Below are 22,967 nucleotides of genomic sequence, written 5' to 3'. Positions count from 1 at the left end.
AGTCAAGCCTGTATGACATATACACAATGCTTGTTACTGAACGTGTGTGCAGTTGACATGAACTTGGGGTCAAAAGTTCATCAGAAAGCTTTAGGGCAAAATTTTGAGGCCTTGAAAAGAGTTCCAAAAGAGATTCTGAAGGTTGCAATTGAAGCGATTCCATTGACATGATGGTGCAGAAGCAAACCAGCTGAGCGGATGAATGTCGGAAATCGGAAGACTTGCTGCCACTCTCCGAGTCGCTCTGGGCTCAGCTTCATCATTGCTGACATACCGCGTGGAAAGTTTACTTTGGACAGCAAGTCTTAAGCTTGACCGGTCGACCATCCACAATCAAGGCTTCTGCTGAGTCGTGACAAGGGAGCGAATCTACCCAAGGCTACGCGTATTTCCACCCGATTGTGTTGCGACCAACTTTATAATCATTTATTCAATATAATTCGACTCTCGTGTCATACTCCATTAATCTTCGACGACTTGTTGGACATTTGGAGACTCATCGGCAGAATACAGTGCTACGAATTATTCCGGGCATCTATCTTGCAGACATATCAGTAAGTGCGAGTTAAGTCTGTTTAAGGCAGCTTAAGTAACGTGGTATTTTACTGATGCATAATACCAGAGCCTAGGAATCGAGCCTCGCTGTACCGAAGCCCCTGGACGATTGCTGGATCCCGAACTTATATTAACTGAGAGAAGTAGGCGCAGACATGGGGAACGTGCAGTCGGGCTCTACGCTTACAAGGACAAGTGGAGCATTGGATTCATTTGTGACCGAGCTGGGAGGAGACATTGTGTATGACAAGGGGTGAGCCATCGTCACATACACCTCTGACATTCGCGTCCACTCTTACCCTTCTGCATAGACTCAATCAGGCGCGCTTCCTCAAGACTGTCAAATGTAGACACCGAAATGGATACCTTGTTGTCAAGATATTCATCAAACAAGACCCTGGAATCAATCTCAGAACCTACCAAAGAAAGCTGAAGGGTACGTGGTTTCAAGGCGCCACGTACACCCTGCTAATTTCGAGCAGCGGATAGGGAGGCTCTACTGGATATCCCAAATATCTACACCTACCAAACATTCTTTGAGACGGAGAAAGCGGGATACCTCATTCGTCAATGGGCCGGAAGTAACTTGTATGATCGTATAAGGTGTGACCTGAGACGCGTGTCTTTATTTTTGTGCTCATTTATTCAGTACTCGACCCTTCCTCTCTATCATTGAGAAGAAATGGATTGCTTACCAACTTCTCACCGCACTCTCTCAAGCACATCTGCACAAAACCCCTCATGGAGATATCAAGTCGACAAATATCCTGGTCACGTCGTCAAATTGGATCTATGTGACCGACTTTGCTGGTTCATTGAAACCTACGCGCCTCCCTCTAGATGATCCTTCAGACTTCTCATTCTTCTTCGATACCAGTGGACGGCGGATTTGCTATGTCGCCCCAGAACGATTTTATAAGGCGGAGAAAGAGACGAGGAAAGCGTGGGCAAACGAGGAAGGCGAAAGGAAGGAGCCCATGGTGACCGAGGCGATGGATGTCTTCAGTGTGGGCTGTGTCATCGCGGAAGTGTTTCTTGAGGGCGCGTCTCTTTTCTCGCTCAGTCAGCTGTTTAAGTATCGGGAGGGAGAATACAGTGTAGAAGCCCAACTTTTGGCAATAGGTGATGAAGGTATACGAGTGAGTGACGACCAGTCCCCATTTTCTTTCGAAGCTCACCTGTCTTCTATGATTTAGTCGATGATCAGACAAATGATTTCATTGGATCCTGCAGCACGACCAACCTTTGACACGCTCCTGGCAGGTGCACGAGGCACCGTCTTGCCCGAGTGTTTCTACTCGTTCTTGCACGAGTATGTGGCTTCCGTTGGCGAACGTCCTTCTTCGCTTCCTTTTCCCTCCTCGTCATTCTCCTTGTCGAATGCTGCTCCCTCCAATCTTCCTGGAGCTACTCCCAGTACAACGATTAAAGCGCCAAGCAAGGAGACAGTGGCAACGGCTGCTGGTGGAAATGGGAATGATAGTGTACTTCCTAGTGATAGCGACCATAGGTTGGAGCGAATTTGGGAGGACTATGAGAATGTGGACCCGTACCTCATTGACGACGCAGATGTCGAGAAGACTGTGATGGATGTCAAGTTGAGTTCGGCAGCCATTCCGCTGGACCCTCCAAACCTTTCCAGGTATGCGTTGTGTTTAGCGTCGGGCAAAGCTGGTACATCGTCTCACATTGCTTTTAGGATATCTTTCCTGTCTCCTTGCATATTCCGTCTCATTCCTCAAATCGACACCCAACTCCCGCTGAAGATGGTCCTGCGCTCATACTTCTCTCCCTCGTTCTAGCCAATATCCGTAACTGCCTTCTCCCTTCGTCTCGCCTCCGTGCTCTAGATGTATTGCTCGCTCTATCGACTCGGCTGACTGATGAGGCGAAGCTTGATCGAGCCGTGCCATACATCGTAGAGTTGTTGCGTGATGAGGCTGCAATAGTTAGGGCAGCAGCAGTAAGGACGTTGGTTCAGATTGTGCGTACCCCTTATGTCATTAATTCCGCTGTGCTCACGAGTAAATTCTTTGTGTAGCTGACTCAAGTAAATGTTATCACTCCTTCGAACGCATCAATCTTTCCAGAGTATATCATTCCGAATGTGCGTTACCTCGTGCAAGATCCAGAGGTTTCTGTTCGGGCAATGTATGCGCAGTGCATTGCTCCCCTCGCTCAGACTGCCGACCGCTACCTTGAGATGGGACAAGCTCTCAAGGCACACGGTGTTTCTCCTGGGATCAATGGCGACAGACAGGAGTACGAGGAAACGCACTTCGAGGCAAGTCATATAAGCTCTCTTTGCTCTGTCTTACATCTGAGTCTTGATGATAGGTCTCGTACGACGTCATGAAACAAGACCTCCTCCTCTCCATCCAGGAACAGCTGTCAACGCTTCTCATGGATCCCTCTCCCATTGTCAAGAGAGCGGTGCTGCACAATATCAACGCGCTTTGCGTCTTTCTTGGCGGCCAAAGAACAAACGATGTCGTCTTGAGCCATATGATCACGTACTTGAACGACCGAGACTGGCACCTCCGCCATGCATTTTTTGAGAGCATCGTCGATGTCGCGGCGTGTGCTGGAGGTAGGAGCCTGGACTGAATATATCCTGCCGCTGATGGTACAGGCACTTTCCTGGTAAAGTTGACGGCATCTGTAGTTGAATACTTCTGACGCCTCTGGTTCTAGATGTGGAAGAAACTGTGGTAGCGCGGGTACTCGCCGCCCTCACTAGCCTTTGCGAGTTGGGTCTTTTCCAGAAGATGCGCATTTGGGAGCTGATGAGTGCCACTCTCCCGTTTTTCTACCACCCCAATATTGGATACGACAGGGTATGGTTTACACGTTCATTTGATGGCAGGAGACTGCCTAATCTGTGTAACTTCAGGTGCAGCTTCCTTTATCGCAGCTGCAGCAAAATGCCTACCTCAAAGCGACGTGTGGTGCATCCTGTACCCCTCGTTGCGCCATCTTTTGCGTTCGGACGTCAAGGAGATTGAAGAGCAGAGTCTATTGTCTGCAATGAAGGCACCAGTAAGCCGAATTTCATAGATCTAGGTTCGCTGCTCATGACTTCAGATACCACGTCCCGTTTTTGATGGCGCTGTGCAATGGGCAATGAGGGCGGAGAAGACGACCTTTTGGAGGGGACATCGTAAACCAGCTTCGAAGATGGAATCGCCAAAGGAAAGCATAGTTTCCATGCGAAAGGCAGGGACCGGCGGTATTGGGCGGAATAAGTCAGAAGAGTGAGTGGGTTTATTTAAAGCCATGGCGGGGCTGATATATGCAACAGGGACGAAGGTGCAGTTGCTGAAATTGCAGAACCTTGGTATGACACCTGCTGATGAGATGAAGCTCACGGCAATGCGGGACTATGTCCTTAAACTTGCCAATAATGCATCGAGGTTGGTTCACCTTTTACTATTTACGGCTTTCTTTGATCGATCTTCTGGTAGTTTCGCATCCAGACCAAGAACAGAACCAGAATTGGAAAAGAATCTTCGTTCGATGGGAGACGTTGAACTGCAGAAATTATCCGTCGTTCCTCAGACGGTCTTCCTCAAGTCAAAGTCCTCTACGTCCGATATGACTGTAACGCCCAGACCTTCTCGCTTGACATCCTATTCGCGCAGGCTTGACTTCCAAGGACGCCTCGGTACGCCACGTATGAGCAGGGCTTCTAGTGTCGACCATGGAGCAACTAATCCTGCGCTGGAAGACCTAAAGCGGAGATTAGCTGCTATCAATGGCTCTTCATCATCGCTTAACCTCACCGCTGCTGCTCGGGAACGCCAGGCAGTGCAATCCCCCTCCCTTCCGCCTTCCACTTCGCAGCCAGCAACTCTCGCGCTTCCTGCTCAGCCCCCGGGACATGATCGCCCGAGCAGCCCAACAGATTCGGTGGTGTCTGCTACCAATTCATCGACTGTCCGGACTACGCACAGGTTGCATGTCGGAAGCACAGACGGGCAGAAAGCTGCTCCTGCGGTTGGCTCATCCAATACGAATGCAGTGGGTTTACTGGAGGCGCCATCTAAGATGCGTCCAGAAGGTTCTCCAGAACGGTCGGGAAGATCGTCACCGATCTCACTTGCTGGAACTGCGAGAGGTGTGAACAGACCCCGTATATCCTCCATGCTCCCTATTTCGACCTACGGTATGTTGAAAGCTACCATAATTGCTCACCGCTCACATCTTTCACATGATTTACAGATGGACCGGAACCTGGCATTAACAATCTGCTCGAGAATATCTACTCGGACAACAACCGCGAGCTGCAGCATGACTTCGGTCCAAAAGTGCATGAAGGACCTGTTCGTCGACGCAATACAGCCAGACAAAGCTTTATTACACGCGACAGCAGCAGTCGGCGAACAGAAGCCACCCTCATCGCTCACCTACAGTCTCATACCGACTGCGTTACTGCGCTGGCTGTATCTCCAGACCATGCATTCTTTGTTTCATGTTCGGATGACATGACTGTCAAAGTATGGGATACTGCACGGCTGGAACGGAGTGTGACAAGTAAGCCGCGGCATACGTACAGCCAGCATCATGCGCGTGTCAAGTACGTTTGCATGCTGGAGGGTGTGCATTGTTTTGCCAGCGCAGCAGAGGATGGGAGCTTGCATGTCATCAGGGTGCACGTCAATCAAAGTGGGTCTTTGCCGAAGTATGCAAAGCTTCAAACCATTCGAGAATATCGAGTGGACTCGCCTGGCGAATATATTACATGCATGGTCCACTACAATTCAGGTAAGATATTGATTTATCTCGTTTCAACCCGTTTGGTGAAACGGTTTTGATCAGATGTCGCTTCAAATCTTGTCTTTGCGACAACGCACTCTGTCATCACCATTCTGGACTTGCGGACCATGCGAGTCTTGCAGCACATGCAAAACCCGCGTCATTTTGGACCCATCACTTGTATGTGTTTGGACCGCAAACGCACATGGATTCTCGTGGGCACTTCTATGGGCGTGCTCTCACTCTGGGATCGGCGCTTTGGCTTGCTTCTCAAGAGCTGGCAAGTCGGCAAAACTACCTCAGGAAAATCGAGAGTGAACCAATGCGTCATCCATCCCACAAAGGGAAAAGGGAGTTGGGTAATGGTTGCTGTCGAGAGCTGGAAGGGTGGTCTGGAGTCTTCACCCATAAGCCTCATTGAGGTCTGGGACATCAAAAACGGTATTCTGATGGAGAGCTATATGACAAGAACCACGTCTACGCCAACAGAGTGCGCCCCCGAACCTATAGAGCATTCGGCAGTGGAGGCCTCACAGAGCCCAGCTGCGGCCATCGCGGCTCTTGTCAATACTAGATACCCAGGTGGGACTGCGCACGCCAATGCCAGCAAGAATGGAGGACCATCTCAAAACGCCCGGCTTGATGAGGCGCTTCCGGCACCCTCACATGATATTCGTGCAATAGTAGCTGGAGTCGACTTCGGACATTCCGGCGTGCATAGGTCCGAAATCGTGGATTTGTCGGTCGACGTCCCCACGTCGAGCCGGAATTCCAAGGGGTTCATGGTTACAGGTTCGGAGGATAGAAGGATTAGACTGTGGGATCTCAGTAAACTAGAACGAACGTCTATTGTGGCTGGCCCAGAGTCAGAACATGACAAGCCATCTTACAGGTGAGGGACTCTGTTTTCACAAAAGATCCTCTGCTCACTATGACTTCAAGCACTGTGCGTGCCTCAGATGGTTCGCCGTATGTTAGTAATGTTGAGACATGGGCACATTCATCCAGCTCAGCAAGTCAGAGCAATCGACCTCCGCAAAGGATGTCAATGATTAGTCACAACCAACAGAACCTTCTCAAGTCACACCAGGATATCGTGACGTGTTTGGCTTGCATTGATTCCCCATTCCGAGGAGGCATCGTGAGTGCCGACCGAGCAGGAGTGATCAAAGTGTGGAGGGTCGGAAGCGCCGACTAGTACTTTGCGTATCTATTTTGTGTGTGTTTTTTTTTACTTGCTTCACTGCACTTTGCAGTCTAGATATCTACAGTAGTGCTTTGACTCTTGAGTAATTTCACCAAATTTCACGAAAATTGTCGGGTAGGGTGACTCGAAGATCACGCGTCAAAGTTCGTCAAACCCTGACTCGATAGCATCGTACCAAAAACAGATTTGACTCGGATGCTCAGATCTCTGACTCGGGCTTCCCCATATCTAGCCCGTTGTATATATTTTCCTTGCATCTATAGGCCACAAGTCAGTTTTTTCCGTGCTTATTCGACAGCCATGGCTACTTCAGTCGCGTCTTCTTCGCAGCCAGTCCAGATACCCGCCCTCGACGGACCACACGCTGGAAATGCGAAGAAACCAAAAGAGAAGAAGGACAAGGCGGCGGCAGCAGCATCTCAATATCCACTTGAAGTCAGCGATCTTTGCACACGTTCTTTCGACTTTAACTTACCGCAGAGTAGCTCCAACCACCGCCAGGCTTTTTCGATCATCGCATCAAGCTGTTCGAAGAGCTGCACGCAAAATATAATGAATTTGTGAAAAGTATGTATGTCATCCATCCTGAGATCAATTGTGCTGATCATAGTCTCAGCTCAGCACCGGGAGGAGATCGTGATCACGATGCCTGATGGTTCGGAGCGCAAGGGAACTAGTTGGGAGACTAGCCCTATGGATGTTGCAAAAGAAGTGTCAAAGAGTCTGTCGGAACGAGTTGTAATCGCAAAGGTACGCGACTCTGTCTCTCGATGTTTAGATTGTGACATGGTTCGTGCAGGTCAATGGTGATCTATGGGACTTAGAACGACCATTGGAGGCTTCGTGTCAACTAGAATTATTAGACTTTGAACATCCAGAAGGTATGCTAGAGATATAGCCGCCTTTTCATCTTATGATCAATGATTGCAGGGAAGAGAGTCTTCTGGCATTCGTCGGCACATGTCTTGGGTGAAGCCGCTGAGAGGCATTACGGTTGTCATCTCTGCATTGGCCCCCCAACCGACGATGGTTTCTTCTACGAAATGGCTATTGAGGACAGGTAATAATTTGTGGCTAACACTATGATGGTCAGCTATTCACTTGCAGCAGAGCTGTTACCAATGCAGATTACCCCGCTTTGGAGAAGATTTCAGAAAGCGCTGTCAAAGACAAGCAGAAATTCGAACGCCTCGTAGTGTCGAAAGAGGATCTACTAAAGATGTTCAGCGTATGTCCTTCCATATTTTCTAGAACACACACTCATCTAACACCATGATAGTACAATAAATACAAAAAGTACTTGATCGAGACCAAGATTCCAGACGGCACCTCTACCACCGTGTATCGTTGTGGACCGATGGTAGATCTTTGTGTCGGTCCTCATATACCACACACCGGCAAGATCAAGGCATTCATGGTCACCAAGGCAAATATGGTCTGCAATTCACTCAGTAGTGCTCTGACTGAGTTCTTGTAGAACTCTGCATCGTATTTCCTGGGCGATGCAAACAACGACTCATTGCAACGCATCTACGGTATCTCGTTCCCAGATAAAAAGCAGTTGACCGAGTATAAAGCATTCTTGGTCGAGGCTGCGAAACGTGATCACCGCAAGATCGGTCGGGAACAAGAACTATTCTTCTTCAATGACCTCAGTCCTGGAAGTTGTTTCTTCCTCCCTCATGGTACTCGAATCTATAACTCTCTGATTGAGTTGATGAGGGTGCGTTCAAGCCCGGAATGTAGTCAGAGCATAACTGACATCAGCACAGTCCGAGTACTGGAAACGTGGATACCAAGAAGGTTAGTCAACGGATAATTCCAACGACATCTGGTGCTGAGCAATCTGTCAGTCATCTCCCCGAACATGTACAACTCAAAGCTGTGGGAGACTTCTGGGCATTGGCAGAACTACAAGGACGACATGTTCACCCTTGACGTGGAGAAAGAGAAGTGGGCATTAAAACCCATGAACTGCCCAGGTCACTGCCTCATTTTCGATTCCCGGGATCGGAGTTACAAGGAACTTCCCATTCGCATGGCAGAATTTGGTATCATCCACCGAAATGAGGCTTCTGGTGCTCTCACCGGTCTTACTCGTGTTCGACGGTTCGTGCAGGATGACACGCACGTGTTCTGCATGCCCTCGCAGATCGAAGATGAGATCGGTTTGCTATTTGATTTCATGCAGCACATATATGGTCTTTTTGGTTTCGAGTTCCACCTCGAGCTATCTACTCGTCCTGATAACTATCTCGGCACCATCGAGACTTGGAATACTGCGGAAGAGGTATGTTTCCCCTTCACAGCACACCACGACTGGCAAACTTATTGCCTTGAATTTATAGCAACTTACCAAAGCACTCGATAAACAATACCCAGGCAAATGGCAAGTCAACCCTGGCGATGGTGCATTCTATGGTCCCAAGATAGACATTACTATCCGTGACGCCCTCCGCCGATCGTTCCAGTGTGCGACCATACAGCTCGATTTCCAACTCCCTGAGCGATTCGAGTTGAAGTATCGCTCCGCGGACGAGATGACAAACCCTGATAAGCCTCCTTCACGTCCTGTCATGATCCATCGTGCGATCTTGGGAAGCTTGGAGCGCTTCATTGCGATCATCACGGAGCACTTTGCCGGGAAATGGTGAGTCATTTGCTCCGATCATGTTCTCTAACCTTTGGCTCACGACGAGTCAAGGCCTTTCTGGCTTTCGCCTCGTCAAGTGGTTGTCATTCCTGTCGCTGTGCCATATGTGAGTATACTCCGATGGTATGTGACGATCTGATGCTGACATATATCATCTTCACAGAAAGAATACGCTCAAGAGATAGCCACTCGGCTCACCGATCTGGGTCTGTTTGCAGACGTTGACAACGGAGCAGACACTCTACCGAAAAAGATCCGCAATGGCGAAATTGCACAGTACAACTTCATTCTTGGTGAGAGCCCTATAGCATTGCATTGTCCAGCAATAGCATATTCACACAACTTAGTTGTCGGGCAGGAAGAACTTGATAGCCGTTCGGTTAACGTTCGAAACCGGGATGACGTCGGCACCAAGTCCAAAGGCGAGATGGCGCCACTTGTAGAGATTGAACAGAAACTGTTGGCGCTGAAGAAGTCACGGAGTCTCGCGAACAAGTTGGTGTAAGTAAAGATAGTACGTAGTAGATCTGGAGAATAGGTAATCATTCTACGAACGCGAAAGGCAAGGGCAGCCATCGGAGATCATCGGCTAGACACGAGATGTAGAAGGTAGCTATTTTTAGAATGCTCACGGCTCTAGAGATGTTCCAGCCCTTGCTCCAGATATCCACTACGCTGAGATACCTCCCAAAAATTGATTCCGCTTTGACAGGGAGTGAGTGAAGATGACCAAACAAGACTCGGATCAGACATACCAAGTTCTGGATCGCCTCTCGTTCGGAAGGCGGCAAGCCATTGATCTGGTCTGGAGTTAAGCTGAGTACCTGCATTAGCATTTGCTGTACATCCAGGCACATGAGTTTTCAGTTTCTAAATCAGGTAGGCAGATCAGGACGGACCCTTTGCGCCGGATCAATGTTCAGTTCGGGCATGGGAGCTGACTGAGGCGGGGGGACTGCGTGTGGAGGAGGCCGATACCAAGATTGCTGCTGCGGCGGAGCCGACATGTGCGATGGGGGCTGTTGGTGTGGGTACATGCTTGGCGGAGCAGTTGGCGTGGGAGGAGGGGCGGACATTGGCGGAGGCATGTGCGGTTGGGGCTGGTGCATGGGTGGAGGCTGTTGGTATTGCATTGTGTGGTGGGGCGGTTGAGAAATTCCCGGAGGGGGAGCACCACTACCCGCAGTTGCTTGAAGCATACGCTGTGCAATTGCCATTTCGCTTGACGGTCACTCCACACCGAAATTATGAGAACATACCTGAAGAACACTTTGGTCTACTATTTTGTTCAGCAGCAATGCTTGGAACAAAGCATACGCATATTGTGGATGCGCAACGAGCAGCGCCCTTGCTTGATCCGGGTGGGTGATCACAAAAGCCTACACAAACAAGATCCGCGCATGCATCATTAATTCTGTGTCATTCGCCGGTGCGAACCGCAGCACACCTTCATCTGGGCAAGCACTTCGACCAGTTGAGCTGGGCTCATAGTTGCAAGTGTCTGACTGATGGTATCTAATGCAGTTGACCCAGGAGGGATGGGCACGCCAGGTGGCAAATTTGATAAGAAAGCGTTTGGGTCTTGCGATTTGGGGTGATCGCGAGGATTATCATATCGGTCACGATCGCGGTCTTGGTGCTCACGGTGATCACGCCAGCGGCCTCTTGGATCACTCCCATCCAGCAGCTCGCCTCGCACAGTGGTCTTGCCTTCGAGGAAGGGATCGGAGTCGGCGAGGTCAATTCGTAAAGGGCGGCCACCAACATCGGCATTATTGAGGTTCCGAACAGCAGATGCAGCGGTTTCATGATCTTCAAGGCACAACGCGAAAACACAAGTTTGAGTCCGTGCACACCAGATACAGGTGACACAAAATGACAAATCGAGCGAGACACGCGTTGGGAGGCACAGATTAGGCGGGATTGCGGAAAAGAGCCAGTTTGAAGTCAGACATGCATCAAGGCGTATGAAAAGAAAAAATGAATTGGATGTACCAGCAAATTCACAGAAGCCATAACCTCTAGGTTTCCCTGTCTCTCTGTCAAAGACTAGTCTAAAAAAATATTGACATGAGCTGAGGCTTCAGGTTAAGGAGAGTATCGATACGAACCTGAAGCCCACGACTTGACCGACCGACTTGAAGACATCTATGAGTTGTTCCTGTATAAAAGGTTCTGTCGGAATGATATCACATGAAATACAGATAACTTTCCTCCCCCATGTTGTAGGGGACATTGCCCACTACAGCGAATGACTTGTTAGTAAAAGCAATGCAAAATCCGATGCTACACCTACCAAAAACGACCTTACTCATCCCGAAAAACGTGTCGAGTCTCGAAGAAAGTAATATAGACGAGATGTCACTAGAACGGTGTCAAAAATTCGTTTAAGCGCTCAAAGTGAGTGAACTTGGTAATTGCGGAACAAGCTGAAGAACGCGTGACATTGGTAACATGCTGTGACTCATCTGAACAATGTAATGGCGCTTTGCTGAATCAGCTCTCCAACTCCGAGCTCCAAGACCCGAGTGACGCATCATGATAATGAGCGCTAGCTAGAAGGACTACGAGTCTCGAGTCACCGAGACTCAGTTACTACCACTGGGCAGTTTTGTCTATGGTAGCATTCTCGGTCTTTATTCACGGATCAGCCACAACTTGAATTAAGCTTGGCAAGCTTAGTCTTCCTCTCTGGACTCATCAAGATTACTCATGCTGTGCACCCGAATCGTAGCCCCGCAGACCTGCCTAAGTGCTGTGTATTCTTGTTCTTAAGCTGTGCACAACCTCCGATCTTCCGAAATCGAGTCGAAGTGCCGATCTCTCCCGGGATCTTGCGAAACATGTATATAAAGACCAGAGAGGTCCGCAAAATCTTACCCATACAACAATCGCTACATGACATCCACCACTTCTTCCCTTCGCAAGCTGTCTCACTCCCGGAATACCGAAGAACAATTCCACGCCTTGGATCGTGCCTTGGCAAGGAGATATGTCTTTCGTCTACTTCACGAACAAAGATCGCGTAGAATGCAAGAGCAATCTCGAAGCGACGTAATATTCAGACCGAGGTAATTACATGCGTTTTATACCGGTTGAAGACATTTTTGCTGATATTATTGTCAGAGTGGAAATATGTGACGACCCATCTTCCTCGCGTATTACCGCTACGCTTGAACTTCCTGGCATGAAAGCAGATGATGTGCGAGTCACACTCGAGCGCGATAATCTTCTCGCTATTTCTGGCGAACGCGTGTCCAAAGCACCCTCTGACCAGTCCGCGTCTGTAAGCTTTCCTGTGAGGGAGATTAAGTACGGAAAGTTTCTTCGTACACTGGATGTTCCATCCGGTACAATGGTGAGTTTCATAGATCAGTGACTTCTTCATAGCTCTCTGACCCTATTCGTACAGATGAGTACTATATCAGCGGCAATGAGTGATGGCATGCTACTCGTATCATGGCCTCGTTCCCCTCCAGGCGCCAGAGCTCGCTCGCCGCAGTGATTCTTCCCCAATGCTGTGACCACATGTTCTACCAGATCCGTTCTCCTGTCCAACTCTCCTAGCTCTTACAATATGATCTGTGTACTATGCACCCTAGATGGGTATTTGATTTTTACACGATACAGGGGTTAATTGTTACTATACATATCTTACTACACTTATTCACTCGGTTTTGATCGCCGTATCATAGGAGTCATGGACTTATACACGCGCACCCGGAGTCACCTCTGACAGGTTCCTGTGTTGTATGATAACACTGGAAGCTCTTCATTCTTCACGTACTTATTCGTGGCAGATTCACACTGGCAATGTATCGGTACAATCCCGGACTCCATCCACGTTGGGGGAACAATGTAAATGTATCAGACGAGTCACTACAATCCTGCCTAATTTTCACAAGCCTGCGCCTTGCTAATTGCAAATGCACACCTGACGGTCTCCGTAACAGGCTGTCTCTCCATATAGCTACCACTGACAACCGTCAGGTTTTGCAAGTCCTGCATCAGGACTATCCGGGTTGGGTTGGTCTCAGAGTACTGCTCCCACGTCGGAGACTTGTCCAGTTTGTACGCATTCGGATCGCCGGCGCGCACGAAGGAAAGCCAGTAAGCAACGAGTTCGGAAGCGAATGCAAGTTCGGAGGGTGTCTGTGGCGTAAATGTCGTAGAGCCGTTGGGACTAAAATTTTATCTCTATCAACCTGTGTTTTGAGTTAGGATGAATCAGATGGACGCATACCCAGTGTTGGTGCCGTCAAACATCATCCAGTTCTCCGCAGAATGTGCGACAATGTCGGCACCGCTCGTCGGATTAGGCGTGTTGTACCGATAAGCCCAAGTATTGGAATATAGCGAGGACGGGGCGCCCATGGCCTGGCGCTGACGTGTACAAATCCGATGTGGATATTGTAAGCATGACTCGAGGTACTACGCAGCGGTGTGAGGCTTAGACTTACACCGCATATTACATCAGGTTCGCCCGTGGCCACCTGGAAACGTTGACTCGGAGAATCAAATTCATCTGCGGGATATAGCCACAAGAACTCCTGAATGTCTTCATCTGTCAGGGATGGGAAAAATTCCTTGAGTGCCAGAGATATATTCGCCCCGCCAGAAAGAGTCTCATTGGACGTTGAGCTATAAATGCTGTTATCAACGGGAGCGCGGTACCGAAATGACTCGAGTGCCAACATACCCAACGATAAGCGGAACATGAACGAACTCACCGTACTGGAACATTCTCGTGGGGTGTCCAGTAATAAGTACGCCGTCCAAGACGGGGTGGAATGAATCGTACAAGCCGGAACTGCCACCACGTCAGTTGCGCTTCGCGTAGAGTGAACAGAACTCACAATTTTCCCTGGGCTGCAGCATCCTGTGCCCGTGCAAGCGCGTTGATGCTTGCACCACGGAGGCATGTCATTTGCTTTGCCACAGAACCTGTTCCACATCCTGCATACAATGCGTAGAATTGGAACAGGGGCTGTGAATGGGCGTTAGTTCGGGCGCTCATCCCGGTAACTTAGTCTGGCGGGCGCTTAACATACCTGCTGTTGCTCAGGGGTGGGAAGGGGTGTCCTGAAGACGCTCTGCGCAATAGCGCCAGAAAACAACTGTTCGCCCTGGTTAGCAGTCATGTGTAGCTCCACGGAGCTGCCACCAGCGCTCTGACCGTTGATGGTCACTTTGGTCGGGCTGCCACCGAATTTGCTGATGTATGACTTTACCCATTTGAGTGCCTGAATCTGGTCCTTGAACCCCGCATTAAAGTCGCCGTACGTGGGGTCGGTGAACTCGGGAGTGGCTAGAAAGCCGAAGGAATCAAGACGGTAATAGATAGACACGATGATGACGTTCGGGCTTTGATTGATCCAGCTATCAAATGGCCAGTTGCGTGGATTTCCAAAAACATATCCTGTCAGTGCAACGAGATGAGCAAACAGGTACGGTCGTCCTTGAGAACAGAACGTTACCTCCGCCATGGATATAGAACAGCACAGGCACTAGTACATGGACCCATAAGAATAGTGAGAAATTATCACACATGGCAGGACGTCTAAAACGCACGGTTGTCGCCTTCTTTGGCACCATAGGGTGAGTAAACGTTGACTTTTAGGCAGTCCTCTGATCCTGCTCCTCCCGCATCCCCAACTGAACCGCGGGGTCAGAGAGAAGATCCAGTAAGGACGGCAACGTCACACACCACCTGTTGTTCCTTGGATACAAAAGTCAGGGTAGTAGGTCGCATTGACCAGCGCCTCTCCCTTAGCCTCTTCAGTGACACGCGTCGTGTTCAGAGGGACAGTTGCACGGAAGCGCAGGTTGCCTACAGGGGGCTCGGCATACGGTATCCCAAGGTATGCCACCGTATTTGGGTACGACTGGTTGCCGAGGTACGTTACATATCCCAAGTCGACCGTGGGGCCAATTGAGACGGCCTGTGCAATTGCAACACCACTGAACAAGGCAATGTTTAGCAACGTGAACATCGCGCTTCGCGTTCTTGTTTAGAGGAGATCAGATGGTCATCCACCCCCTCCAGCACGGTTTTTTTAAAGCCCCTTCTGCGGGATGGCCCATTCCGCGGGTGCTTCGACGACCAATTGCAAATCGGCACCTCGGAGGACCAATGTGCAGTCACGAGGACTCCTAGGTGGAGTCAGCCCACACGATGTACAAGTGGTAGGCCTAGGTCAGAAGTCTTGAAAATAAGCGATAGATTGTAGTCCATCATATCAGACACCGCCGTCGCTGTACTTGGAGCATTGTTGAATTTTGTGAAACGCACGATGATACGGAATCAGTCAATCCACTAGGCCAGTACCGTATATTTATGATTGTTCATGAGGAAAGTATATATGGTCATCAGGGAACTGACCCGGACATGATATAGCTTTGTAAAGTTCTCTCTAACCTAAAATTTAAATAATATCCAATGATCATAATCGTACTCGACTTGAGAAAGCTTTAGATAGGCAGCTTGCGTCACCAAGAGCACAATCATGATCCATTTTGCAAACATCCGCCAGCAGTTACAAACATTTATAAGGCTAGAATGCCTTGGGCAAAAGCTGCCAATTGCACAAGGACACCAAGTCATTACTGAGTAAGTCTCGACCGATACCTCAACACTTATTTTATAGATAAAATCAAATTTTAATTGAAGACAGGGCATATATGTATAGTATTACTAAAGCAGAGAGAAAGCAGAGGGACAGAGATTTGATAGCAACCTGCCTTAGGAAGGGAGAAAAAGAGGGAGGGCCCCAGGACTACGAGGAAGGGCTATGACGGACCAAGGAAAGACCACATGCCAGGAAGGGACCATTTTGAGGGGACCATGGGTGAACGGACCACCAAGGAGGGCCAGATAGGTTCCACCATGGAGGAACATGGAGAAGCCAGGGAGGGACCAAGGAGGAGGGACCACCATGAGGGGCCAGAGAGGAATCACGAGGGAGGGTCCAGCTGCAAGGAGTGTGACAGACTCTCAGAGACTGAGAGAGCGAGTGCGACAGGTCAGAGTACTTGGTGGCAAGTTGAACGTTTGAACTTGGAAATTCAAATGGCGACTTACCTAAGCATCCTGAACGCGGAAAACTAGTGCTACGCGTGTCGGCGCTAAGTGCCGCACGAGAAGTAAGTGGCGTGCACTCGTGACCAGTGCGAGTCGAAGCGGTACCGCGGATGTGGACGGGAGCAAAGAGCGCTGCGCCACATCGCTTACTAACACATAGATGGTTTTCTAAGCGAGCCGAGGTACGAGGCGGCGTAGAATTTAGTCTATGTGTTAGTAAGCGATGTGGCGCAGCGCTCTTTGCTCCCGTCCACATCCGCGGTACCGCTTCGACTCGGCTTGCAGTCTGTACACGCTGCAAAGCCTCGTTCTTGTTTGCACCCGCCCGCCACTCCCTCTCTCAGGGTGCAGATAAATGCTTCGTAGTTCTGTTACTTAATCCAACTACTTACATTCGTCCGACGCACTGCACTCGACACTTGCAATGTCGGTGACCTGATCGGAGCCCACCCGCCCCGTCACAGCTCACCTTGCTACCCAGTTCAGGTGCATGTTTTAGGCCGAAAAAACCCTCCGGGTTTTTTTCCAAAAACTTTCACTAACTTCTGACTGCACTGGTCATGAGTGCATGCCAGTTACTTCTCGTGCGGCACTTAGCGCCGACATGCATAGACTAAATTCTACTCCGCCTCGTACCTCGGCTCGCTTAGAAAACCAGCTACTATCACTCCTGGGAATCTGCAACTGGCATGTAATATGCAAAATGTTCAAAACACCTCAATGCGCTGCTTGAATCACCTCGAAAAAATTCATGTGTATGTAGGCTACTTAGAGATGATGTACTGTCCAAGTAGAATAAAATTTTCTTGAGTGTTGCAGCTGCGAGAGACAGAATAGTGGTGATTTGCAACCTTGTATAATCTTAAATGATCCAGATCCCATAGATCCTAGAGAGATATTCAAAAAGTTACACCTGGAGCATATCAAACACCTCGTCAGGGTGTCAGAACACAATTTTGATAGAGGCCATTCTCTTGTTTTAAGATGCTATAGACAGAGGATTGACGACATGTATGAAAGCGTGACAGCAGATAGGAGAGTGTAAGAAATTCAATCTCCTCTAAGTGAAAGTTGACGGTGCCGCTACTGTGCCGATGTGTGACACGACGTGACCTATGGAGGGAGCGACTGGACAATTAAATTAAAATCAAATTTTTCATGAAACATTGCTCATGTGGCACAAAACATTTGGTTCTGTGACAAAAACATTGCTCGCATGGCAAAAACATTTGTTTTGTGACAAAAACTTTGCTCGCGTGGCAAAAACATTTGTTGTGTGACAAAAACTTTGGTCACGTGGCCGAAAGCTTTCGCGTTGAAGACAACTTTGATGTTCCTACTCGCAGCTATCTGGGTATCTGGCTTATAGCCAGCGTCGCCTGAATATGCAAGTCCCAATTTTGATTTTTCAAAATGTTGCTAACACGCAGTAAATGCAGGGCCTATGTCACCGTGCAGTCTAATGAAATCGCTAAAGCCAGTCTACACATTGCCCTTCCGTGGTACACGCACTTGTACACCATTCCTTTCCTCTTGCTCTATCTGCTTCTCGTGTATGCTTATTATATCAAGTACGACGACTGGTTGAAAAGCGAGGAGTGGACTTCCCTAGCTTGTGTATCGTTAGGCGCGCAGGTCATGCTCTAAGTTTCCTTGTTACTCGATGGAGTTCTAGCGCGAGAGCTTGGAGAACAACACGAAAGGTGTGCTCTTAGGTTTGTAGTGATAAACTCTTATCCTCACACGCCAATTCTAAGGCGCGGTCTATCGAGGACGTGGACTGTATATATTGACAACATTCTGATCCCTTCTTTCTCCGACCTTTTCGGTGAACATGCGATGGCTCCATTTTTCGTCTTTCAAATATATTTGTGTTGCGCTCTGGTGTCTGGATGAGTATTGGTACTACAGCTTGTCCACGCTATTCATGCTCATCATGTTCGAGTGCACCATTGTCTGGCAGGCGCATCTTTTCTTCCCATTAATAACTCTGAAGCTAACTTAGTTTGTAGCATTTGAAAACTCTGACAGAATTCCGAATGATGGCTGTCGCTCCGTATCTCATTCAGTGCTACCGCGAATTAAATTGGATTGCTATTCAATCTGATGATCTTCTCCCCAGAGACCTTGTTTCTGTTGGTAAGTGTCATTTGTCTGTTGTCGAATCTATTGACTGACGTATCATTACAGCACATCAGCAGTCTGAAACGGTAGTTCCTGCCGACATTCTTCTTGTGCAAGGAACATGTATCGTTGACAATGCCATGTTATCAGGAGAATCCACGCCGCTACTCAAGGAATCTATCCAGCTTCTTGACAGCAAAGATAAACTCGATGTTGACAGCGCGCACAAGAATGCAGTTCTGTTCAGTGGAACTAAAGTGCTTCAAGCAAGCCCGACGGGTATGTTTGGCACTCTTAACTTATTCCTTCGCTAATGCTGCCATTCGGGTGTAAGATCAAGGACAAGTTACTGCAGCAACTCCGGACAGGGGATGTCTGGGACTTGTTTTGAGAATCGGTTTCGGCACAGCCCAGGGGCAGCTTGTGAGGACGATGATATTTTCAACGGAATGTGTTTCTGTGAATAATCTTGAATCTTCGGTAACTATAGATGGAGTAGAGGGCTGGCAAAAAAGATAGGCGATAGATATACCGAGACGTGCAGAGCCTAGGCCTCATCAATAGCTCATACCATAGATGGAAGACTGTCCCGCATCTCTCCTTCAACCATTACTTGTGAATGATCAATGGCCAACATTGGCGCTGAACTACCCCTTCCATTCCAAACAATTGTGACGGCCTTTTCACATCTTAAAGAAGCAGTCCGCGTTGCCCTACAAACACAACTCGGAGATGAAGCGCGATTGCAGGAGCAGATACAAATTTGCCTCCGGTTGCAGCAAAGCATTACACAAGTTCGTAATCTAGTAATCTGATCTTTGGAAGTAACCAAATATCCTAGCACTATGCCATTATTCCATCAGCGGATAGGGTTATAATGGAGCAAAGTATTCAAGACATGATTACTGACCTGGGTGCAGCTAAATTAGTGTCCTCGGATGTTCCTGATGTTGAGCCGATGGCTCACACTTATGTTGTGCATGGGGGTGGTCGAGGGCATCCGAGGATGATGATAGACCCAGAGGTGCTTGCCATGTCTTATCAACTCCGAGGGCCCACAGAGCTTGGCGAGATATTCGGTGTTTCTGCTCGGACTGTCCGACGCAGGGCCCTTGAACAGGAGTTAGTGCAACCAGGGGAACCTGTTTATATCACGTATATCGATGAAGATGGTCAAGCTCATCGGGTGTACCAATCATCAACGGGCTCACAGTCTATACTCTCGGATGAGGAGCTTGATTCCACTGTCTTGCACATTCTCAACCTCTTCCCAACTTTCGGTAGGTGGATGATTGATGGGCACTTGCTGCACCTTGGGCAACATGTCCCCCGCAGCCGTGTACAAGCTTCTTATGCTCGTGTTAATGGACCCCCAGTGGCAGCATTTGGAGTACGCTGTATCTCACGTAGGGTGTACAATGTAGCTGGATATAATTCCTTGGCACACCATGATGGCCAGCATGGTGAGTGACTATCCTGTGCCTATACTTATTCTAATCACTATCTAGGCCTGATCCACTACAAAATCGTAATCCATGCATTTATAGATGGTTTTGCTAGGTTCATTACTGGGATTCGAGCCAGCAACAACAACCGTGCTGCAACTGTCTTTGACTTATTTATGTCATTGATTCAAAGTCACGATCTACCATCTTGGGTACGTGGTGATCACGGAGGGGAGAATGTGCTTGTTGCTAGATATATGGAGGAACAGCGAGGTCAAGACAGGGGGTCATATATCTGGGGAAGGTAGGATTTTAATTTATTTTGCTGTGATTCAACTTAGTTCAGTGTCATTGCAGAAGTGTCCATAATATCCGTATCGAGCGGTTGTGGGTGGACTGGACCAGCATGATTGGGTCCAAATGGAAGACATTCTTCCAAGATCTCGAAGTGACTGGTGGACTCAATCCCGACAACACAGCCCATATTTGGCTCCTACATCATCTTTTCTTACCTTTGATCAACCAGGAGGCAACACAATGGGCCAATGCATGGAACATGCACAAGATGGCCTTACCAGATGGACAGTGGAGTTGTTCGCCAGCTGATCTTCGGTGGTTCAGCATTCTACAAAGTGGAGCACGTGGATTTGATGCTGCAAGCTTTCAGCCACCTGACAAAGATCTCAATGCCGATGAAGTTGACGAGTATGGTATTGACTGGGAGGCTTATGAAGATCAGCGCATACATGCACACCATACAGAGGGTAACCAGCCTGACCACCTAGGTCACAATCCCTTTGTTGCTCACAGACCTGATCATTTCAACATGGTCAAGGTCAAGGAGCCAAATTGTCCCCTGTCCCCCCAGCATCTTGCTACCTTACATCAATATATTGAAAATCTCCCGGACTCCACCATGACAGAGAGGAAGATACTTTGGATGCAGTCGATGCAACTGTGCTTGCAGTTTATTTCATGAATCAAATTTTTTACTTCAAATATTGATATCTATCTAATTACAACGGTGCTTCGATAGAATATATTGGCACTGAGTGCTGATTGCACACCCTGGGTTAATCACACGTTGCGGGGATCGCCATGAAGGACAAAAGACTAGGAGCCTCCTGGGAATCCTTGACGGTTGAACTGGGTGCTATGTTGGGAGCCTCATTGAGGATAGAGAACCCGAGCAATGGATTGGGCCAGCGCCTGCGTAAAGGGGCAGCTTATGTGGAAAAGCCGACAAGTGATCAGCAGCAATGATTGGTGGGAGATGGCCCACAATGAGGCCAATGTCCAGTGCATGAACAACTCATTGGTCCTTGTGCATGAGCTTGATTGCTTCGAATGTTGACATCATGTCAGTGAATCCTGAAAATGTGCTGTTGACTCAGGAACTCACCTTGAAATGTATTTGATGATGCGCAAAATGCGTGGCGTGTAGACATTGAACAGTCCCGCCAGAACTACAAAGCCTGAGCTCTAAAGGTCTTTCGGATTTCTTTGGCCGCATGTGTTGACTTACTTTATATTCATAGCATGATCTTATGAAGCGACGTACATGTACCCTTGGTCTGCATGGACCATGGCGAGACGAACATGGAGAAGGGTCGGCAAGCACTGGAGAACTCCATTGAAGCCAAAACCATGCAAATTCATGGCCTACAGAGTCGACTCGTGCAAATTATGGTCACAGTAGATGAATGGGAGGGTAAATATGGAGAGTAGCTGGGCCTTTGTATGTAGATAAACCTAGTAAGAAAATTGAACAACATCTGGGCAACCATGACGGAACAACAGACGATCAGTGAAGCACGTAAAAACTACTCTACGACCACTTGTAACTGGTGTGCTGAAATGAGCAAGCACACAAGCAAGTACAGCCAGTACCTGCCCAGGGCGGACGGGAATTTTGATGCCTAGTTGGGGGGCACAAAACTCCCCCCCCTCCCAGTCCCCAACTGCAAAAAACAAATGCGTAGATCACTTTGTCATCATTCCAATCAAGATGCATGATCCCCGATCCAGCTTCTTTGGCTGCCACAGCAAAAAATGGGCCACCCATAAAAAGACTGGGGCGCAACTTGAGGTCACATTTAAGGAGCTTGAGCACCCGATCATTGGCTCTAGATTGACAAGGAAAGATCAGTACTAGGCGATCACTATGTAGTAGCAAGGGACAAACTTTAAAATACAATCCCACTGAACAGGGGCGTGTTCTTTAAAGGCAGTCCCGATCTTGGGCGCAATGTAAGTCTTGATGAAACACAGAAGATCGTCCATGGCTTCAACAGCTTCATCAGATTGATCTCGGGATTCCAAAGTCAGGCGAGGTTTTTTGGCAGTTACCTCCCAGACGCCAAGGTGCAAAGCCTCGCTGGTAGAGCAATTGGTGTCAGGCTTCAGGCCATGCTTGGGACCAGGAGGCTATGAAGCGGTCCCATTGGGCCAAAAGACCACCTTGTTGGTCATCCGTCAAAAAATGCTCGAGTCGCATGATAAGGTAAGGGGGAATCTCGGGGGGAACAGAGTCGTAGGGAGAGATGGTCCAGAGGGAGGAGTAATTTGCCTCGAGTGGGGAGCTGGAGCAGTTGCTCTGGTAAAGATGTGGTGCTGAATTTGGTTCTCACCATCTCGCGAACGTCTTCTCCACTGGCTCGCAAAGTGATGAAATCTGCTGGGAAGGACTTATCTTGTGTATATCTAGATATCATTAGCTGAATATTCATACTTATCTTGTAAAATTAACTTACGAAGATCCCTTTCAATAGCTTCCTTGATTTTGTCCATGTCCCGCACCTTTCCCCATCTGTTGTATTGTCGGGCGCAACTTTCTGCACCTCGTGGTCCACGGCCCATCACAGAAAGTTTCCAATGATCACAGAGAATTGAGATTGATTGGATCACAGATCACACCCACACTGCGGAACATGTTGAAAATTGAGTATGACATAATGCTTTGTAGTTATTTGGTGCAGGTAGGTCTTACAGGCCGTGTTCAATTATTTTGCTCTTTAGATGTTTGGGTGAGGTGCTAGATGCGGCGGGAGGTCTCTGCACTAGTACCGATGAACCCTTCATCTATTCACTAGTAAGTTATTTTTTTCTTTCTGGTTTTCATTATTCCGCCTGTCTCCTTTTTTTGCT

At 48.5% G+C, this 22,967-nt stretch overlaps 8 protein-coding genes across 8 annotated transcripts; 5 read left to right on the top strand and 3 right to left on the bottom strand.

Annotated features, from left to right (window-relative positions):
- Window positions 1-622: 622 nt before the first annotated feature.
- EDB91DRAFT_1140136 (uncharacterized protein) lies at window positions 623-6,624 on the top strand. The gene is made up of 16 exons (XM_041318950.1): window positions 623-808; window positions 867-991; window positions 1,038-1,158; window positions 1,205-1,694; window positions 1,752-2,147; window positions 2,255-2,539; window positions 2,597-2,839; window positions 2,893-3,145; window positions 3,250-3,405; window positions 3,449-3,594; window positions 3,640-3,784; window positions 3,857-3,968; window positions 4,020-4,720; window positions 4,777-5,319; window positions 5,374-6,202; window positions 6,253-6,624. Exons 1-16 carry the CDS (start codon window positions 711-713, stop codon window positions 6,506-6,508), a joined length of 4,899 nt encoding a protein of 1,632 aa, XP_041175989.1. The 5' UTR covers window positions 623-710; the 3' UTR covers window positions 6,509-6,624.
- Window positions 6,625-6,817: 193 nt separating this feature from the next.
- On the top strand, window positions 6,818-9,675 carry EDB91DRAFT_1237870 (uncharacterized protein; the record flags this gene model as incomplete). Its single annotated transcript, XM_041321638.1, has 14 exons — window positions 6,818-6,952; window positions 7,003-7,084; window positions 7,134-7,267; window positions 7,317-7,398; window positions 7,448-7,577; window positions 7,628-7,745; window positions 7,797-7,943; window positions 7,995-8,240; window positions 8,290-8,320; window positions 8,371-8,807; window positions 8,866-9,167; window positions 9,222-9,276; window positions 9,334-9,463; window positions 9,518-9,675. The coding sequence occupies 14 exons, from the start codon at window positions 6,818-6,820 to the stop codon at window positions 9,673-9,675; spliced, it is 2,187 nt and encodes a 728-aa protein (XP_041175988.1).
- Window positions 9,676-9,840: 165 nt separating this feature from the next.
- Window positions 9,841-11,905, bottom strand: EDB91DRAFT_1290295 (hinge domain of cleavage stimulation factor subunit 2-domain-containing protein; the record flags this gene model as incomplete). The annotated part of the gene is made up of 9 exons (XM_041324837.1): window positions 11,467-11,905; window positions 11,380-11,412; window positions 11,282-11,345; window positions 11,166-11,224; window positions 10,618-10,982; window positions 10,430-10,549; window positions 10,070-10,372; window positions 9,926-10,009; window positions 9,841-9,873 (listed from the first exon to the last, which is right to left on the bottom strand). Exons 1-9 carry the CDS (start codon window positions 11,483-11,485, stop codon window positions 9,841-9,843), a joined length of 1,080 nt encoding a protein of 359 aa, XP_041175987.1. The 5' UTR covers window positions 11,486-11,905.
- Window positions 11,906-12,068: 163 nt separating this feature from the next.
- Window positions 12,069-12,675, top strand: EDB91DRAFT_1249618 (HSP20-like chaperone; the record flags this gene model as incomplete). The annotated part of the gene is made up of 3 exons (XM_041323117.1): window positions 12,069-12,241; window positions 12,297-12,528; window positions 12,583-12,675. 3 exons carry the CDS (start codon window positions 12,069-12,071, stop codon window positions 12,673-12,675), a joined length of 498 nt encoding a protein of 165 aa, XP_041175986.1.
- Window positions 12,676-13,061: 386 nt separating this feature from the next.
- Window positions 13,062-15,498, bottom strand: EDB91DRAFT_1224228 (Alpha/Beta hydrolase protein; the record flags this gene model as incomplete). Its single annotated transcript, XM_041320949.1, has 9 exons — window positions 14,878-15,498; window positions 14,742-14,825; window positions 14,648-14,677; window positions 14,222-14,589; window positions 14,027-14,157; window positions 13,870-13,980; window positions 13,631-13,811; window positions 13,414-13,553; window positions 13,062-13,353 (listed from the first exon to the last, which is right to left on the bottom strand). Exons 1-9 carry the CDS (start codon window positions 15,161-15,163, stop codon window positions 13,062-13,064), a joined length of 1,623 nt encoding a protein of 540 aa, XP_041175985.1. The 5' UTR covers window positions 15,164-15,498.
- Window positions 15,499-18,293: 2,795 nt separating this feature from the next.
- EDB91DRAFT_1083017 (uncharacterized protein) lies at window positions 18,294-18,874 on the top strand (the record flags this gene model as incomplete). Its single annotated transcript, XM_041315569.1, has 4 exons — window positions 18,294-18,390; window positions 18,442-18,654; window positions 18,710-18,798; window positions 18,866-18,874. The coding sequence occupies 4 exons, from the start codon at window positions 18,294-18,296 to the stop codon at window positions 18,872-18,874; spliced, it is 408 nt and encodes a 135-aa protein (XP_041175984.1).
- A 1,203-nt stretch (window positions 18,875-20,077) lies between these two features.
- On the top strand, window positions 20,078-20,799 carry EDB91DRAFT_1054992 (uncharacterized protein; the record flags this gene model as incomplete). The annotated part of the gene is made up of 2 exons (XM_041313882.1): window positions 20,078-20,124; window positions 20,178-20,799. The coding sequence occupies 2 exons, from the start codon at window positions 20,078-20,080 to the stop codon at window positions 20,797-20,799; spliced, it is 669 nt and encodes a 222-aa protein (XP_041175983.1).
- An 844-nt stretch (window positions 20,800-21,643) lies between these two features.
- On the bottom strand, window positions 21,644-22,679 carry EDB91DRAFT_1249614 (uncharacterized protein; the record flags this gene model as incomplete). Its single annotated transcript, XM_041323116.1, has 6 exons — window positions 21,644-21,739; window positions 21,793-21,946; window positions 22,006-22,197; window positions 22,241-22,416; window positions 22,451-22,512; window positions 22,574-22,679. The coding sequence occupies 6 exons, from the start codon at window positions 22,677-22,679 to the stop codon at window positions 21,644-21,646; spliced, it is 786 nt and encodes a 261-aa protein (XP_041175982.1).
- Between the last annotated feature and the right edge of the window lie 288 nt (window positions 22,680-22,967).

Source organism: Suillus paluster (genome assembly GCF_016628075.1).
Source record: "Suillus paluster strain FC165 chromosome Unknown EDB91scaffold_35, whole genome shotgun sequence".
Lineage (NCBI taxonomy): Eukaryota > Fungi > Basidiomycota > Agaricomycetes > Boletales > Suillaceae > Suillus > Suillus paluster.
Note: the sequence above shows the minus strand (reverse complement) of the source record. Positions and strands in the feature narration are given on the sequence as shown.